This window comes from Solea senegalensis, linkage group LG4 (assembly GCF_019176455.1).
Source record: "Solea senegalensis isolate Sse05_10M linkage group LG4, IFAPA_SoseM_1, whole genome shotgun sequence".
NCBI lineage: Eukaryota > Metazoa > Chordata > Actinopteri > Pleuronectiformes > Soleidae > Solea > Solea senegalensis.
In genome coordinates this window covers 23,416,059-23,434,797 of record NC_058024.1, presented here as the reverse complement: position 1 = coordinate 23,434,797, position 18,739 = coordinate 23,416,059, and the positions used below count along the sequence as shown (strand labels likewise).

General features: G+C 38.0%; 1 protein-coding gene across 1 annotated transcript in view; it reads right to left on the bottom strand.

Annotated features, from left to right (window-relative positions):
* Nucleotides 1-18,739, bottom strand: part of LOC122767889 (testis-expressed protein 264 homolog) — a 31,266-nt gene that overhangs the window by 11,717 nt on the left and 810 nt on the right. The window contains exon 2 of the mRNA XM_044023439.1: nucleotides 14,014-14,235. Within this exon, the coding sequence (XP_043879374.1) occupies nucleotides 14,014-14,235 (222 nt within the window). The remainder of the gene's footprint in view (nucleotides 1-14,013; nucleotides 14,236-18,739) is intronic.

Genomic DNA, 18,739 nt, shown 5'->3' with positions numbered 1-18,739 from the left:
CTTATGTCTAGGGTTGGCTCTGTATGTAAATTAGGTTTTTAAATCATGTAAAATGAATGTATCACGTAATCATGTAATATTTCCTGCACTGAAATGGTGGAGAAGCTGAACACACACACACACACACACACACACACACACAGTGTTTGTGCAGAATATTAGTGTAAACACTCTGGTACATCTAAATCTCCTGTTCAACACACATGTCGAGAAGCAACATTCATCTGCTATGGTCCCTACAAAAGACACAGTGAGACCATTTTGGATGCAGTTTTATGACATACTGCTCATAAACTCTCTCCCTCTCTCTTGCCTCACAGCAGGAATCGGTTCTTCTTTCTCTTTCTCTACTCCATATTTTCATCTTAAGGAATTTTAAATAAAGTGGCAGAGCTTTGCTGTGTGTTTGTGCACTGAGGGAAGTCAAATGTGTCATCAACCTGGCAACCCAAGGTCAGTAGTGTAGGTGCAGTTACTCACGAGTGCACAGCAAACCACCGGTGTTTTTTTATCATTACAGTGCTTGAGGAGGTGTTATAGTAACACCGAGTCATCGAGAGAGAAGTCTTTCTTTTCTTATTTTTTGTTGGTGCACTTCACTTTCTATTTCGGCAAAATACACTGAATTTAAGCATCAGGCTTTTCTGCTCAAAGCCGACTGATTCATCTGTGCATCTGTGCTTGATGACTGTAATTATGTGAATACATTTTTTTCGCCTACACACTGTCAAATCGTGGACTGAAAATGAATCCCACCTGAGAGGCAAAAACAAAAGGCATGAGCTCCATTAGCACGTTCACATTTTGAGATGAATGAAAATCATTTTGAAAAATGAAACCCAAGTTCAACTGGAGGTGGAGGGGCGAGCATGTCTGACTTTCCAGACCACTGATGGTCAGACAGGTGGGTGAGGAAATGCTAATTAATTCTGAACAGAGAAATATTAAATCAAGAGGATCCATGTCTGACTGTTTTTGTTGCATCATGAGCAGGAGAGGAATAACTTAACATCAAGCCCACTCACACACAATGAGAGACTTGTTTTGTTTTATTTTTTTGAGCTTACAATATTACTCACTTAGAAATTTGACAGAAAGTTAAGATAGAATTATGATAAATATGATTTATGTAGCCACACAGTTGGTTAGCACTCTTGCCTTTGCAACAAGAATGTATGGACTTTGCATGTTCTTCCCGTGTGTGCGTGGGTTTTCTGCGGGCTTTCCGGTTTCCTCCCAGAGTCCAAAAACATGCAATATGGGGATTAGGTAAATTGGACACGGTAAATTCACAATAGGTGCGAGTGTGAGAGTGAATGGTTGTTTGTGGCGACCCGCATGTGGAGGATAAAGTGGTAGAAGATGGATGGATAAATTATGTAAAATCAATAACACCACCTTCTTTATCATGGGAACTTCCTGCTTGTGGATCACTGGTCTAAGAATATAAGGCCGGGTGGAGATGTCCGGTGACTTTGGCAAAACCATGGACCAATCAATTGATCATCTGTCAATAAATGAATTGGTGGGAGCCAATTAATTGATAAAAAAAATCATTAGTTGCAATCCTGCAGTATTAACTACTGTATTGACAGGTAAAGACTGACACATGCAACAATGGTCATATCAAATTGTGGCATCCCAGCATAAAAAAAACAAATTAACAAATAAAAACACAACCAAACCTGCAGAAGAGCTGTAACATTCTGTTAACTTTTGATTCATTGGTTAATCACATGGTTAACTGCAAGCCTAATCACGAACCGCTTCGTATTAGAACCTTTGAAAGCCTTAAATTATTGTGTTCATTTGTGAGCGTTGAGGACACCATTATCATTATTATTATTTCTACACCCACACATGGAGCCTGGACGTATTACCCCGGTCACTCTGCAGCAACAACCAAACCAGTCAAGTCCAAAGCTTTAAAGTAAGGTCACTTTTTGTGTCTAACAGACAGAAACCGTCGGACAAAGGGCAGGCCAATAATTACACGAACAGTGGAAACACCGAGACAAATTGTGCTTTGTTGGGTTATGTAATTGGGTAGGGAATTGTGAATAGTGTACTTATAGATTTTCCTTTTATTTTCCCCACAGTCTAGGTTTCACGGCCTCCAGGGCCCAGGAGAGCACTTAGGGCAGCCCAGAGTAACTGGGTCAGGGTTAGGTCAGTTACCACAGCACAAAAATAGCACTATTTATGGCAAGAAGATGTGTTTGTTTGTTTGTTTGTTTTATCCTCTGGCATTATTACATTGCAGTATTGTTTAGGGAAGAGACAGGCAAAATTAAAAAGGAAAAGTATTGACAGTGCATGACCTTGTTTCTAAAATCAAGATGGAAAAACAGAAGCAGTGGCAAAAACAATCTTCACATCATGTTTCTTGCCGTCGAGGCTGAACTGCAGGTTCAGCCGTGCCAACCACAAGAGTAAGTCATGAATCATACATGGGTAAAACGCAGTCATCCTGACCATCACAATCAATACCTTGGAGCGTATGCTTTTCCCTGTTTGGGATGTTTAATGGGGGCATTAAAAGGCATCACACAAGTCCTTATAATCATTAAAGCCAGTTTAATTATTGAACTAATTCACATGTCGCAGTTAAACCTTATAATTATGGTGCTTTGTTCTATACCGAAAACACTGTGAAAGGCAATCTACATCAACAGAGGATTAAAAATGAATTAAATCAGTTTGAGTGTCTGGGGTTAACCAAACACATCGTGCAAACACACACACACACACACAGATGTGCACACACCGGGTGTATAATCGCCTCTCACACATGTTGTCACGCTCGCTGTGTGTTTGTAGCCACTCGGCGGTACGTCCTGAGGGAATGGGTGAAGGAAAGATGGGCAACATGAAAAATGAGGATGTGTTGGTGTCCCTTTTTGTCCAGTTCCTTGCCTGGGGAACAACATTTATACAGATTCCTTGTAAAAAAAACAACATATTTTTATTAACAATACCCTATAGGGGCATTTTAGAGCTCAGAAAATCTATGAATAAATAAATATTTTTTCAAAACATAAATTAAAAATATGGCTAATTATGTAAAGACATAATTTGAAAGATTGTCAAGTAATCTAGGTCTCTTAATTTGGGCTGTGCATACTGTTATTTTTAATGGACTGAATTAGAAAAAGGAAGGAACAAAAAGTTAATCAGGTTGTAATTAAACTCTGTGTGTGTGTCAACAGCTGAAGGAGAAATGCAGATGTTAAAAAATAGTATATCGGAGACATGTGTGTACCAGGAGTATGAAATTGGTCAAGTGTGTATGATTATAAACGGCCAATAGGATAATTTAATAAAATATATGAGAAACAAATTGAGATGGGCCATATTTTTATTCGAAATTGGCCCACTGCGGGGATTACAAAATTAGTTAACAGCTTACCTGCAGCAAAGGAAGAAAATTAAGCCTTAAACTTTCATGCAGAAAATCCCCAGATGCCCCAACTGTTGTTGAATACTTCCAAAGCAGTGTTAGAGCAAACTGAGGTCCCACACACACTGATGTATTATTCAGACAATATTGCACTAAAAGGAAGCAGTATTTTTGTGTTCATTAAGGAGCGAAGCCAAAAGAAGAAGAAGAAGAAGAAGAAGAAGGATGGCAAGAAGCAAAGGAAGACAGGCTATTTGGCTATGGGTTCATCCTTCAACGACAGTAATGGCCGAAAACAAACCAGGCAATATCAGAAGTACATTAGAAAAAAACAACGAAGAAATAAAACAACAAAACAACCCCACACCCATCTCTGGAAGTAAAACATGGGCAAAAGATTTGTGAGGACACCCTCAAGAGCACTGGGACAAAGATTGCACGGAGAAACTGAAAAGTAACTTGAACATTTTGATTAATTAGGTGCAAGTTAAAAACAACAGGAGTGAAAAGCAATTTTAAAACAAACAAACCCTGCAGCAAACACATGAAATTAGCTTAGCTTTATTTTTAAGAAATGAAAATCAAGCATTACCTTTTTAAATTTCATGAACAAATAAGCCTGAGGGACTTACTGAATGGATGACACTTTTAAGGAATGATGGGATGCAGCATCTTACCAAAAAAAACATTTCTCCTTAATAAACCTCCACTGACATATTGTGCATGGAATAACCAACAATTCACAGTCCCAAATCCTAACAGTAGGGTGTAGGTGAATCACAGAAGACTTCTGGAACAAATAATACAATTAAACTCAGTGTAAAAAAGAAGAATATTGTTACTTCTTTTTTCTTCTTACGAGGCTGAAACTAGCATTGTTTTCTTTAATTATTTATTACATTTATGAATAAACAATTCACAATTCAAGGGTTTATTAAACATTTCCTCGATGAGATGTCAAAAAGATATTCAGAATGTTTTCATAATAGTGGTGATAGCACCTCAGCTGCTGTGCTAACCAGGCTACACTTACACACACACAACCTAACAGCCATATAAAGAAAAATGAAACGCTAAGTATAAGAACGAGTGGGTGCAGTAAATGCTGCACATGTTGAATCACTAGAAAAGAGATTATAGTATCAGTTTGTCACACAAATCCTTGATTTGGAGTCAATTCAAGCTTTTCAATATACAGAACCAAGGGACACTAACAACTTGGACAATTTAAAAAGGCTTCAGAAGTAATATTGACCTAATGGTTAGCGTCTTTAGAAGACACCGACGGTGTCTCTACATGAGATAACAAAGGACATTGCAGCTTTTATTTAAATTGAGAGGAAAACCTGAAATGTAAAACCAAACCTTTAACATCCACAATAATGAGGGAAAAGTAACCCAGCTTTTCCTTTAAGACAATGCAACGAAAGCAGAGACAAATGCAATCATTACAGTCCATGTGTTATGTATTTTGTGCTTTATAACGGATGAGTAAGATGAAGTGGTTCTTTAATAACTTTAAATGTCAGTCAGGAAAACGTTGCTTTTAAATATACTGAAAATGTGTCAGATCTACTCTTGGGTTTTTCTCTTAACCCGCTCAAACTGCCTGACAGCGAATTTATTAGTACCATGCTTTAATTATGAGTATTTATAAGATATAGACTCATGCAATGACTAAACATTTTAACCTGAAATGCATGTTTGAGCTATAAAACACTTAGTAGCAATGGATAAATCAATAATTATGGCTCATTTACATGATTATGTTAAGTCAGATGACAGAATTCTGCTGATACTGACTCAGATTCTCTGGAGGCTACATTATTACTCATTGATCAGGGAGAAGAACATAGATTTTAAATCATGGAAATTAGCCATATTCAATGATTATATCTTCCCTTTGCACACATTATATCATTCAAACATGAGATTCAGGTCTTGAATATAGGAATTCATTCCAAAAAAACAGACAATGGCAATCATTCGTTATAACACTAATCTTTCTCTTGTTTCTGAAGTGGCAGCAACTCAAACATTTAGTGTGAGAACTAAGAGCTGCTGCAAAGTCAAGGCTAGATGCAGAACATGTGATAGAGGGGATATTTTTCTTGTTTCCTGTGGAAGTGTGTTAATGATAGTAATTTGTAAGATTATGGAGGATACCACTCCATCATGGACACATGGCCCTTCCTTCCCTACCAATATACTTAACCGTATCGGATGAGCTGCCTATATTAACACTGCTTTTCTTCTCTATTTTCTGTTTTGCTTTGTCGAAAAAATTAAACATTAGTGTTTCCTCAACAGAACAGCCTTTTCAGCCAGTTCTCCAAATTCTATTTCTCCAGATAGAAGAGGGGACGATGGAATGTCGTATCTCTACAGACCTTTTATTCTCTACATTTCATTCAAAGCCTAGAGAAGGGAGAAAAAAGACTCAAAGAAGCTAAGGACATAATGAGTGACAGTCGTTGCAGCCAGAATGAACAATCCAGGTGTCACTCAAACAACACAGACTTCTTCAGCTCTGACAAATGAACAAGGGCTGTTTGAAAGTCACTGAGCTGAATAAAGCACTAAATCCTAAGCCTCGTTTTTATCTTTCCTATTTTCTTAAGTTGGTTCACTGAAGTCTTAAACCTCTGCACCCTGGTTAGGTGCCCCCAGCCTCTCGTTGGGCTCATACTTGAATGGTTCAGAATTGCCTCTGGGATTGCTTTTCACAAAATCCCTCAAAAGGAGAGAAGAGCAAATTCATTTAATTTGCATGTCTATCTCGGCAAAAGACAAAACTAAAAATGTAGGAAACGGATTGGGCCGACAAAAGAGAACGAGTGTGTGTTCTCCTCTTCTACAGGGGTTTTCGAAATCCAATAAGTATAATATAGCAACAACAGTGTTCAACAGCATGACAGGCTCCACATTGTGCTTTCAAAGTTGTTTCCATTACATTTTTTTCTGACTGGAAGAACTGTGTTTTTATTATGTCAATCGGCTTTCCATGCTGGAGTAAAAAAAAAAACTGAAGCATTTTTGCTTATTTTCTTCCTGTGAGACGTGCATTACTGCAGCTTCACTGTAGGCAGCAGCTAATAAGACAGCACAATATGTGCCGTGTGTGTATCTCATTTTGAGGGAGTTTAGTTAAGTCACAGCTAGCTCTACAATATGGTATTATTTATGGAGCCTCTCTCGTTACTTTCTTAGACATATTTTTCTCAACACCAACACGACAACGAAGAACAAAACTGGGGGGAGCAAATGTAACAAGACACACTTTCAGTCTCAGGAACATTAAAAGCAGATAGGGCACATCTTTTAAGCATTGAGTGATAAGACCGCCACTAGCACAAAACAAATGTCCCGTATCTAAAAATAGCTGCTTTTCTTAAATTGCAATCACACGCTACTGCCTGATCTTGATTCAGAGCGACAATGCGACCGAGAGTAAAGTTTAAAATCAGATCAATCATATGTAGATGTGACATTAAGAGTGGATTCCCGGCAGCTGGAGGATGAAAGTCATGTTTGAACATTTGACTCCACAGAGCTTTCTTAGCGGGGCAAAAGATCACTAGGTTGTGATGCAACACTGTTGAGTAAAAAATGATGATGTTGTGCATTAACAAAATTAATCAGTTAATATTTTCTTTAAAAATTGATTTGATTGATTTTACTACAATGCAATAGCATTTTTCTCATTGTAATGAGAAATAACACCAAGTAATAATGTCGTCATCTGAGCTATTGCCAATCCTGGCAAATTTATAGTATCTGTGTGGATTTAGCACATTCTGCTCATGTCTGAGTGAGTTTTCTCTGGGTAATCCAGGTTTTTCCCTCAATCCAAAGGCAAAAACCTGATATTGGGTTGAAGGTAGTAAAGCAGTAGAGCGATTGCGGGCTCCGCTAGTCTACACGCCAATGTATCCTTGGGTAAGACACTTGACCCCAGTTTTCTACTGATGACTGTGTGTGAATGGGTATGAACGAGTTTGAGCTTTGAGTGGTCAAGACTAGAAAAGCGCTCCATAAATACAGACCGTTTACCATATTTGGCTGAAATCAAGACTCTAAATTGCCCCTGGCTGTTTGTCTCTGTATGTTGGCCCTTTGACAGGCTGGAGACCTATTCAGTGTATCCAGTTTCCTAATGTCACATTGGGTTAAATAAAGATATAAGCAAGACAGTTCACTGATCCTGGGCATAATATAAATGCACATTTAAGAAATGAAATGGTTTGTTGTGGAGTATAAAGAGAGATGTGAAGTTTATCTTTTTTGGAGATGGAGCCGAGAGTAATAACTGAAAACTGGGCAAAACTATAGCTCTTACTTTTAGGGAATGGTTCCAACTGATTTATTAAAAGAAGAAAAAGTATGAGAAGTTGGGATATGTGGAAAATTCGCTCACCACCAAAACTATATTATATAAAACTAACACATTTCTGTATAGCAAATCTAAGCCGTGCAATAGATTGATAGGCTGGAGTACTTTTGCCAATGTCACTTGGGATTTGCTCCAGGTTTTGATTGATTGATTCGATTTATTTATCTTTAAAAAAAATAGACAGTACATGATGTGAGATTGTAGCCCTTGTACAACGATGTTGGGATCACTATCAATATTTTTGAGAAGTACACAGAGACAGTCTAAGATACATTAAGGCGTAAATGAGAGCTCTCAAACCAGTTATACACGGCTTGCTTTTTGTCTTTTGCATGAAAATACAAAACTGCATCATCTGCATACATTTGACAAGTCACAGTTGACGCACAACTCGCCATCATTGTCTCATTGTCATTACTAAAACATGAAGAGTGGAATCTGTCAGGAGAGAATGACCAATTATCAATAAATTATCATTAAAAACTGTTCGATATTATATTAATATATTAACATGTATGGCTTGTCTTAATGAGTGGAAATGGATTCCATACTGGAGCTTGCGTATTAAGGTTTATTAGAGACGTCTGTTCTTTGTGACTTCAGATAAAGAATAATGAGGTCAGTAAAAGAACGATATTCTACAAAGTGAGAAACAAAAAAAAGGATTTGGGATAGTCTCAAGTCAATAACAAAGACACATGTTGGGAATTTTAAGAGTTCCTGTCAGACCAGAGCTCATTAACATAGGACTGATAGAACTTGAGCGTTTGCTTGTAAATAATCTAAACTGCATGGTCGATCCCTGCATCTCATTAGAGCCATGAGTTACAACTGAATCAGACAAAGAAAAACATATACAACACTTTGCAAGGAAATGGAGTTTCTCCCCATATGTAATTCAAGGATATCAACGGAATTTAAGATTGAATGCAAAGACAAAGTCTTTGACCCCAGAATAGTAATTATACTGTGATTAAGCAAGGCTTCCCCTTCTTTTCCAACTGCCTCTCTGACCACGAAACAGCGTAAATCCACGACCTTCTCTGACCTTTCAGCTTTGACATCAGTTAGCTAAAAGTCTGCATGTTTAACAGGCCCTGCAGACGAACATCTGTGCACTGCTGTACATCACTCACTCACCCTCTGAAAAAAAAGACACTCGAAAGAACTGCAAGAGACAGCAAACATTTAGCCTTCTTTTTCATTGAAATCATTTCGCTATGTGTGCCAGTGTGACCACAAAAAAAAGGCTATTTCAGAGGAACAAGAGAAAACTTGCTTTATATTCAACTCAGAACCTCTGTGCTGGCGAGAAACTTTAGTGCCCTCAAGCAAACAAATGTTCCATCGTCTGTCTCTCCCAAACCTTTAGATCTCAGTGAATGTCAGCAATATAATCCTCCTCCTCCACCAGTCCCAATCCAGTCAGAAAGCCTGGCCCCCCCATGCTTGAATCAAATCTCAAGATGCCATTGTGTCCGTGATGTAGCCAACTGCTAAAAAGCCAAGGCACAGAAGAAACACTGGGGCCGATCAATGGTCTGACTAGGCAAATATCAGGCTTGGCCATGGGGCAGCAACTCAAAGCATGTGACAGACAGAAATCATTGTGCTATGACAAGCCAGGCATGCTAAATGTTGATGAGCTTGTTTGAAAAGGTCTCACCACTTGGGATATCTGAAGTGTCAGGCTGCATTATTCACAAAAAGAATTATGCTGGTAGGCTGCTTCTTTTGACTGGGAGCTAAATATTGTCGAATTATATACAAAAAAAAATTTATTCATATTTATTGTAAGGTCAAATGCTGTTATATTCGAGTGAGTGAATAACAATTATATCACTACAGCAATTCAGCAATAATTTACAAGAAATTCTGTTTGTATACAACAAATGCTTGATTGGCAACTGCTTCCAAAGCTGTTGTCCCCAGAGCGCCTCACTTTTTTAAAATGACGTTTATTGACTAGTTTTGTAAAGCTGTGAGAGTTCAGATTTACCACACTATTTTACTCATGATGTTGGCACTAATTCACATATCCAATTACTCAACTAGACAAGCTATGAAATGTATTCTTCTAATATCTACTTCTTAACAACTTAATATCTTTAAGTGTGTAGTCTATCAAATACCACAGAGCGAGCTTGTGGAATACAAATTTAATTTTATCTTAATACAATAGGAAACAAAGACATGCTTTGGTGTCTAATAACTTCAATTGTGTACAATAATGATCACACCTCAGGGAAAGGTGTGTATTTTAATCACAGGCTGTAATTCCTGCTTTTTATATTTCCTAATTCCCTAGCTATTCTATTGTGTATTACTATTATTATTATTTAATTTTTAACTGTCTTTATGGTTATTAAGTCCATTACTTTAAACTAGTGTACTGTATATTCTTATGGGTATGGCTTTAATACAACATGTCAGAACCAGTGCTTTGTTATTCCAACACCATTATGTTTCAAACTAACACTTCTATTTACTCTATTTGTTGGTTCAGATTGTTTCAATGCTCAAACTATTCAAAACTGACAGCTTTATCTGTTTAATAGCCGACAGTGGCTTTCAGTAATGTTAGGATTCAATTTCCCACCCTCACAGCTTCTCCAAGAACATCAAGTAAAGGGTCATTCTGGGTGAATAATGCAACAGCATCGGTCTGCAGGAGATAACAAGGTACTGGATAATGCAAGAAGCAAGAACTGAATTTCAGTGTGAAACTGTCCCAGTGCATTTGACTCTGTTGTTGTACAGAGGGATGCCAGTATCACTGAGAATGCACAGTCGTGTATTTACACGACGAGATGGTTCTCATTAATATCATAAATGCCACAGAGTGGCATCACTGAACTTGGCAAATGTACAGTAGAGTCAATAGAGAAGTGAGCACAAATAGCAGGTGCAGTAAAAAGCAGACAAACTTGTACCTTACATCTTAAGGTAAGGTGTGTTCAAGTTACCTTAAAAAAGTGTGGATTTCCTGACTGTGGCTAAGTTGTGTTGCCCAGAGGAAGAAACCCATGGTCAAACTATTTTTCCTGTAGGTCCAATGCTCATCTATTATTTATTTTCCAGGAAATAAGCCTGGCCTTTTGAGGTATAGACAAAACTGTATTGTTCATATTCTTTTGCCTTTTATGGACACTTTGCTACACAATGCATCAAAATGAACGATATTTTTTTTCAAGTACTTACATATCAATATAGACAAGAATAAATAATGTATAGAGATAAAAGCTGCCCACATGACACATAACAAGCGGAAGCGCAGTGTTGTGCTGTTGAAGAGCATCACAATGTAATGAGAGGTGCTTCCAATATTTTTCCCACCCAAACTGTGGGGGTGTTTTCGACACTACAGCCCCCTCCATATATCCATAAGGCTTTCAGCAAAAAAATTTACTTCACTCATGCACTCATAAACTGGCAACTGGTTATAGTCAAAAAGAAAATTCAATATGTACTGTAGAATAAAAACAAACCTTTAGTATTCATGTATTTATTCATGTTAATGGCAAAGTTTGGGGTTTTGAAATGTTGTTTTAAGGTTTGTGTTACAGCACACACAAAGTTGTTGATCCACTGCTACGTCCCCTCTGTAATTAAAAGTGTTACGTAGGAGCACTTCTTGGACTCACATGAGGTGAGAGGTGCTCTTTGGATGGGAAACATGAAGTAAAACCTCCAAGGCACTCTCTTTTAAGCGATTAAAATGCCTTTAATGAAGTGGCGTTGAAAACAAACACTCATGTGTTATTTTGTTATTTCAGCGTTGATTGGATTAGCATTAGTGACACAAACTCACTAAAAGGGGGAAGCAATAGACCAGCACTTCTCGTGTCCCTGCAAGCTAGAAAGAAATACTGTTTACAGATATCAGTTTCCTGGTGGAAGAGGCTGACACAGATGTCCATTAAGTGGCTAAAACTGCTTTCTCTTTGTGTCATCGCTGGCAGCCATGTTTTCACTGATAGCATATCTCCGTGTGTCAGGATATTGGTATTGGACAGATAAAAGTGTAAAATTCGATACAATCCAAAACTCCTATATATCGCATGCTTCACCATGCACGGACTGTAAAAATGTTAAGCATTTTAGCTGAGTCACGTTTGGGCTGTTTATTTCTTAAACAGTATTTGTTACACAAATAGAATTATTGTCTTTGAAATGACTTGGCACAAATGTGCCATTAACAGCTTAATATGTTCATAAATGGTGTAAAATGACTGTATCTGACTTATAACAGTATTGGTAGATACTTGAGTTTGTGATATCGGACACAAAAAAGTGTTATTGTCCTATGGCATACAACCACACTTTAAAAAAACCTGAACTCTCACATTGAGTAGCAAAAAAGACCATTATACTGAAGACGCCATACTTATTTTAGCCAATCTAGAGGTTGTCACAGATTATATGAGAGGGATTAATTAAGGATGCACGATATTATCGGCACGATATCGGCAGATATTGGCTTTAAAATGTATTATCAGATTATCGGCTAACACACCAAGATCCGCCGATATGAGTAATGACTAAAATATTAGGCTGGAAAAAGCCACTACCTCCTTGACCTCTATGCTTTGTTGATGCTGATCTATTTTTGAACAATGAAGATATTTTATATCCACATCTGCTGCGACAGGAGTATGAAAAATAGTATGTTAATTTCACTACTGAAGAGACCAAGTGACCTCTGCAGTCAAAAGGAAAGATGTATATATCGGCATTGGTTATCGTCCCAAGCACTCCAAAAAAGTCCAATATCGTCCATCCCTAGGATTAATGTGTAAGATTTATATTTAATTATGTAATGATATTAAGGCTTCTCATTATATGGCGCTAACAACAACATTAAGAAACAAGCATATAGCCAGTAAGCGTTGAGAGACTTCTCACAAGACAATAATTCATACATTGTAGAAAGACAACAAATATCAAAGAAAGATTTCATATTGTTGTGGAAGAAGACTGAAGCCCACTTTAATGAGTGTGTGAGCTGACCTTTCAGACAGTCTAAGTACCACTGGAACACGGCCACATTTACACAGCATCCAAACAGATGGAAGAGCCAGCCAGACAGGACAGAAACACATTCCTCCAGAAGAAACAGAGTGAGGGAGACAACCTGTGGTGTTGCCACCTGTTTTAGTACACGGCATAATTAAACTATATCTGCCTGAACTCTCGGCCTATCAGAACGACTCACTTTCCCAGCATCCTTCAAACTGCACTCACTCCAGTGGAATAAATCATCACAACACACTTTCTTTCCGTCTCCTCTTTTGTCTTCAAGTTCACTCCACGTATCTATCTCCTTAACGTCCATAATTTCTTTTGTTCTGCAGTATAGGCTAACGCACATCAACTAACCCCTTCAGGGAATGCCAGCATATGAAGAAAATTGACTTGCTCGGCTTCTCATAAATTGCATTTCAACTTTCAGAGGCCTTGAAGACACAGTATGACTCAGACATGCATGTGAAGATCCTGGGGGCATATATTGATAATGTACCTCCCGATGTTTGACGTAACCCTATGTTCGGCAGTGACACATTCTATAACACAGCCAACCCCGTTTCCCTCGCTCTAAATATAAGCATGCAGATGGTGGCTCGCATTGGTTATTTATTCCACCTGTTCCCATTTCCAAGAGGAAATAAATACCATCGGCAGAAATAACTTTTTTTTAAATCTACAATATTTTGGAGATGGCCGGCCCCCAAGTCAAAAATAGAAACAACAAAGCCCACTTAAAGTTTTTTTAGTGTGTGTAACCAAGACTGTGAAAACACTGAGGCCCATGAGACGTGTACTGAATGCAATGGGCTAAAGATGTTGGCAGTGTAAAGATAATGTTCCAGTGAGATGCAAAGTAATTACTTCCATTTGTCCTTCATCCCTAAATTTAGTTTACCCACAGATTAAGTCAATCCATGGGTAAAAACATACATATATACATGTAGGTTTGCAAAAGGAGATAATAATAAGTCTGTATAGAGGGTAGGTGTATACGTCTTCTTTAAATCATATTCTCTTTCAATCAGAAACGTATTTCTCACTTATCAATTGATGCTCTTTCCCTTTCGTGAATGTAGTATTTATTCATTCTTACAGTTTGACTCAATAATCAAAAAAAATGTTTACATTTAAATCATTAATAACAACAGTGACTAAAGAGACAACCTGCAGAAAGTCCTGAAAAGCATAGTACCTTGATGTAGAGCTCTAGCCGTGGGTAGACTCTCCTCACTCTCAGGAGAAAAGAGAAAAATGCCCTGTGGGGCAACGAGGTAGTGACCACGTGGGTGACTTCGGGAAAAGAGAAAATGTTGAAGCCAGATGTCTCGTAGCGGTTCATGAGCTCCTCATCAGCCTTATTTTGTCCTTCACTCAGAATACTGCCAATAGCATAGCGGCACTGTGGTCCAGGCACCTGGTTACAAAAGAAAAGAATCAAAAGGAATTGATAAATTAAAAAAAGTTACACATAATAAGGTAAAGGTTACACATAAAGAAGACAGACTAATTGGTCAGATACAAGACATGCACAGAGGAGTATTTGACCTTTCCCTTTTTTCCCCCTCATTAGAGCGATTTCAATGTCAGTAATTATACATAATCTCCTATATGACAACAATGCTGACAGAAAGAAATGTGTGGTAATGTTCAAACACCTGTGAATGTTTGTGTATATGGTATGATGTATATGATAAACAGCATTTATGCAGAATGAATAAAGCATAGCACACATAAAATAAAACATGCTTTGTGTGATACCAGCCAGGTTTCAAAGTTAAAGAGGAAATATGGTCATTAATAGAAGCTCTAATTGGAACATTTGGCAGTGTAGCAATTATTGCTCCTCCCGTCATTCTGAACACCCTGGTGCCCATTAAAACAGACACTTTTTTCAAACAAATTCTCCTGGGACCTACACGACTTTCTCCCCACTGTGCTGAGCTGAGCTAAGCACCACTGAAGACTCCAGTGATAAATAAGCTGGAATGGTCCAATTTGTTCATAAACCTATCAATGTGGTGCTTGAAGCACAGCCAGTGTGTCAAGGAATGCCCATTTTCTCCTCTGTTCCTGATCTCGCAAGGCCAGTGATGGGGAGAAACGTGGCGCTGGGCAAGCCCTGAAGACAAGGCTAATGTTTCACAAAGTTTCAGTAAGACACTGCATGAAGCTTGCATCTTCATATATTGATGACCTTTGTTTGGCTTTGGCAAATTAACTGCTGATTATTCGGTTATTATTATTACTTACAGGGTTCCAACAGCTATTTTTACCCAGTGCCTTACATCTGTGGTAAATCCCATTGGGTGTATGTATAGATACATACTCAAACTAGTCATTATTTCACTTCTTCACATTAAAAAGACATTATATTATGCTATAAACAATCAAAAATGTGTTTTATAATAGTCACACATTGAAGTGAGATTTCATTGAGATGCACTGACTTGTTTTATTCCTCCATCTAATAATTTAAGTGTTAATATAGATGGCTATTTATTTTGTGACAGATGTACAGTTACTATTTCGATCATTTTACAGCATTTTGTCCACATTTCAAGTACTTTTTAAACCTTTAAAATACAACATTAATATTCAAGCACTTTCAAGGATCTCAAGCACCCATACAAACACAGTAAATATCTTGCCTAAATCATGGATTATAAGCTTATTCAACCTTGTGACCATATTACAGATTTGGATCTTATATAATATGAATCAAAGCTTTTTTTTAATAATCTTAACAAACAATTAATTTCAATCAGCGTATTATTTTCTAAATCCACTTGACAAGAACGTAACACACAATCTATTATTTATGCTCATGGTGTTTAAGTGGTGAAAGGTAAAGGTCTCTAAATTAAGCACTGCACTAAAATGCTGTGGATGCTCAGTGGAGCTTGTGAAGCAGAGATTCAATAAGGTTTTACAAAGGCACAAGATCTCTCATCACCAAATGATCACAATCAAGCTCATCACTACATGTCAAATAGTCTTTTTCGTCTCTATAGTCAAAAGAAGAGATTTCAGTGAAGCTGGCCAAACTAAAAGATAAACAAGAGACTTTATTTTTAGTACCACAAGTACATTTGGCAAACTTCCCACATGAGGGTATTTCTAACACTTCCGAAGCTTTGGAGGCTCACTCAGTGACAACTCAGAGCCAAGTGGATTTATTAATCATCACAGGGCTCCAAGTGGGGAGTTCAAAACAAAGAAAAAACCTCTAGATGGTTTTTGCACTCATCAGGACACAAGTGTATTCTCTTCTGATGTTTCTTCGATAGACTAACGGCTCATCTGAAGCAGCATCAGAAATCCAATTCAAAGAATATTATTTCTGTGAGTCTCTGTAGAAGATCACGTGAGGTGGCTTTAGTGAGGCAACAGGGAAAGAAAGGGGAAACCATCTTCACCAGCACACAACGTATCTTCAATCCACAAAAGTTTTATATTTCACATATTCTACTACGGCTTTGTGGAAAAAGTAGGACTGGGATTTTCTACTATTTCATCATTCAGCACAGAGACTGAAACATTTAAACTGATATACGCATTTCCTGACCATCCTCTACCCCAGTTGTCATGCTCCCTGCTTTCATCATGGTGAGACATAAAACTGGTCCCTGAGGATGATCAGACTTGTCATCCAAATTTTATTGGGATGACAGCCCTTGTCTCGAGTACCACATAGCCTGATCACTTACTTGGAATATATATTTTGACAGAAAACCATATGATCTACCCACATTATGTCTGTCTGATGTTTGCTGGATGCAGAGGAGGAGCAGGGAAGGGAAGTGCTGCAGGGTAGAGGTGGAGTGGGCACACCAGGTCAGAAAAAAAAACCTTGGCTTTGAAAATGTGGAGAGGCTGGGGAGGCTTAGTGACTGGGGTTCAGAATATTTGTGTTAGCCATTTGAAAGAAACAAACAGAGCTGCTCCAACCATGTATCCATGGCAACCAGCTCAGGACCAGCTCAAGTCCTAGTTGAGGTCTTTTGTTTCTCCAGAGGAAGTGATTTCAGAAGGCAAAAGTGAGAAACCCCAAACAATGAGGATGAGGATGAGTCTACGGCCATGCTGACACACATCGTCTGTCGGATGAACTTTGTGTAATTCTTCTCACTGCAAATTTCAATGGATACCGTCTCACTATTTAGCCACTAAATACTAGTCTGAATATCTGACAGCACTTTGGGGCTCCTGAGGCTGGGACTGAATGGCATCCTGAGGCTCAGACACTAATGAGCTAAGATCATTATGCCAATTATTTTAACTTAGATCAGGACTTGGCTGTGACCGTGCAGAGGAACTAGGGCCCTATGCTAGCCTAATTGCTGGCTTGGGAACAAGAGGATGAGCACAACAAAAGGGTTTTGAAGCAGAGCTAGGAAGAATCCATTAGTAAACTCTGGTCATAATTCATCAAGTTGTTGTGCATGAAGATATGACCAGTGTGAGCAGCGCCATTTCAGTCATTATCGTTGTGCGCTGCAAATAACTGCACATTTGTGTATATTTGAAGATTTCAACGCTGATAAATAAGGTTTGGTTCCGTCTATGGGCACTTCAGTACACAGCATTCCTTCTAAAACAAGGGTATGAGACATGGCAAGAATAATTCATTAAAGATCCAGAGTGCAATAAACAGAGGACTCTTCCACAACAAAAATCTATTTCTGCCAATAAGCCCTTCTAAATGTTATGCAATGGACATATTAATATTTAGGCACAACAATTGTCTTTCAGACCAAGTAAAAATCTCTTATATAATTGTGATCTGCTTTACAAAAACACACAAAAACCACACATCAGATGTATACATCCCAAGTCTACATTTCAAAGTGCATCACTGCATTTCCATTCCATGTAGCTTGAGCTTGTGTCCTGAGGTGTGCTATGACTACCAGCCGTATGCATAGAGTGTTTGACATTCAACATATGTTGTAGCAGATGTATTTCGCTTGAGACCACATCTGTCAACCCCCTGTTGTACACTCTGTCCCAAACTGTTACTCTGTTTGGGCAGAACCTAATTTAAAAAAAAAAAACTCACACTAAGAACTAGCAGGATTTTTGTGACCCTATAGAGAGAGCAGGATTGGGTATCAAGAAACCAGATCCTGCAAATATTATTTCCTGCTGCTATAGATGCTGGGGTTTGGGAATGGATGATTTCACATTGGCAACAGATGGGAGTGTGGGAAAACATCTTATGAAGAGATCCAACAAACTAACTGTGTCTGAGCAGCACCGGTGGAGCAGTGAGGGAGATCTCAACTACTTCAGTCAAACTCATAGTGGAAGGGAATCCTCTGAAAAGTGTTTCATTTTCTTTTTCTTTTATTGTGGTATTTTTCACAGTGACACTCGGTATTTAGACTACTGTCACAACTCAGCTCCTCTCAGCTACAAAAACATAGCTGCCAACACTATATCTTAACAAATAAACAAACCCTAAGAAACAGTGGACGAATCTGACTGAGATATTGTTACTGATTAGGGCGCATATTCCTGCAAATTAAACAAAGCTTGTTATTAAAAGAGTTGTGATCAATGCCTTTAGTGGGAAACCATGGTTTATTGCTTTAGTTCAAAATACAGGGTATTTATAGAAGGTATATTGTCTAATTGATGGTATAATTAGAGCTGCAACGATTAATCAATTAACTGACAACTATTTTGATAATTGATTAATCCGTGTTCCTTTAATAATAAATACAAGTTCTCTTATTTTTTTCGGCTTCTTAAGTGTGACTGTTTACCTAGTTCCTTTGCTCCATAACAGGAAATCATTCAAATGAATAATTTTGTGGACGAATTTGGGGACGAAACAAGACATTTCAAAACATAATTTTGGCGTTTGAGAATTTTTTTAACATTTACCAACATTTTATGGACCAAATATTTTATCA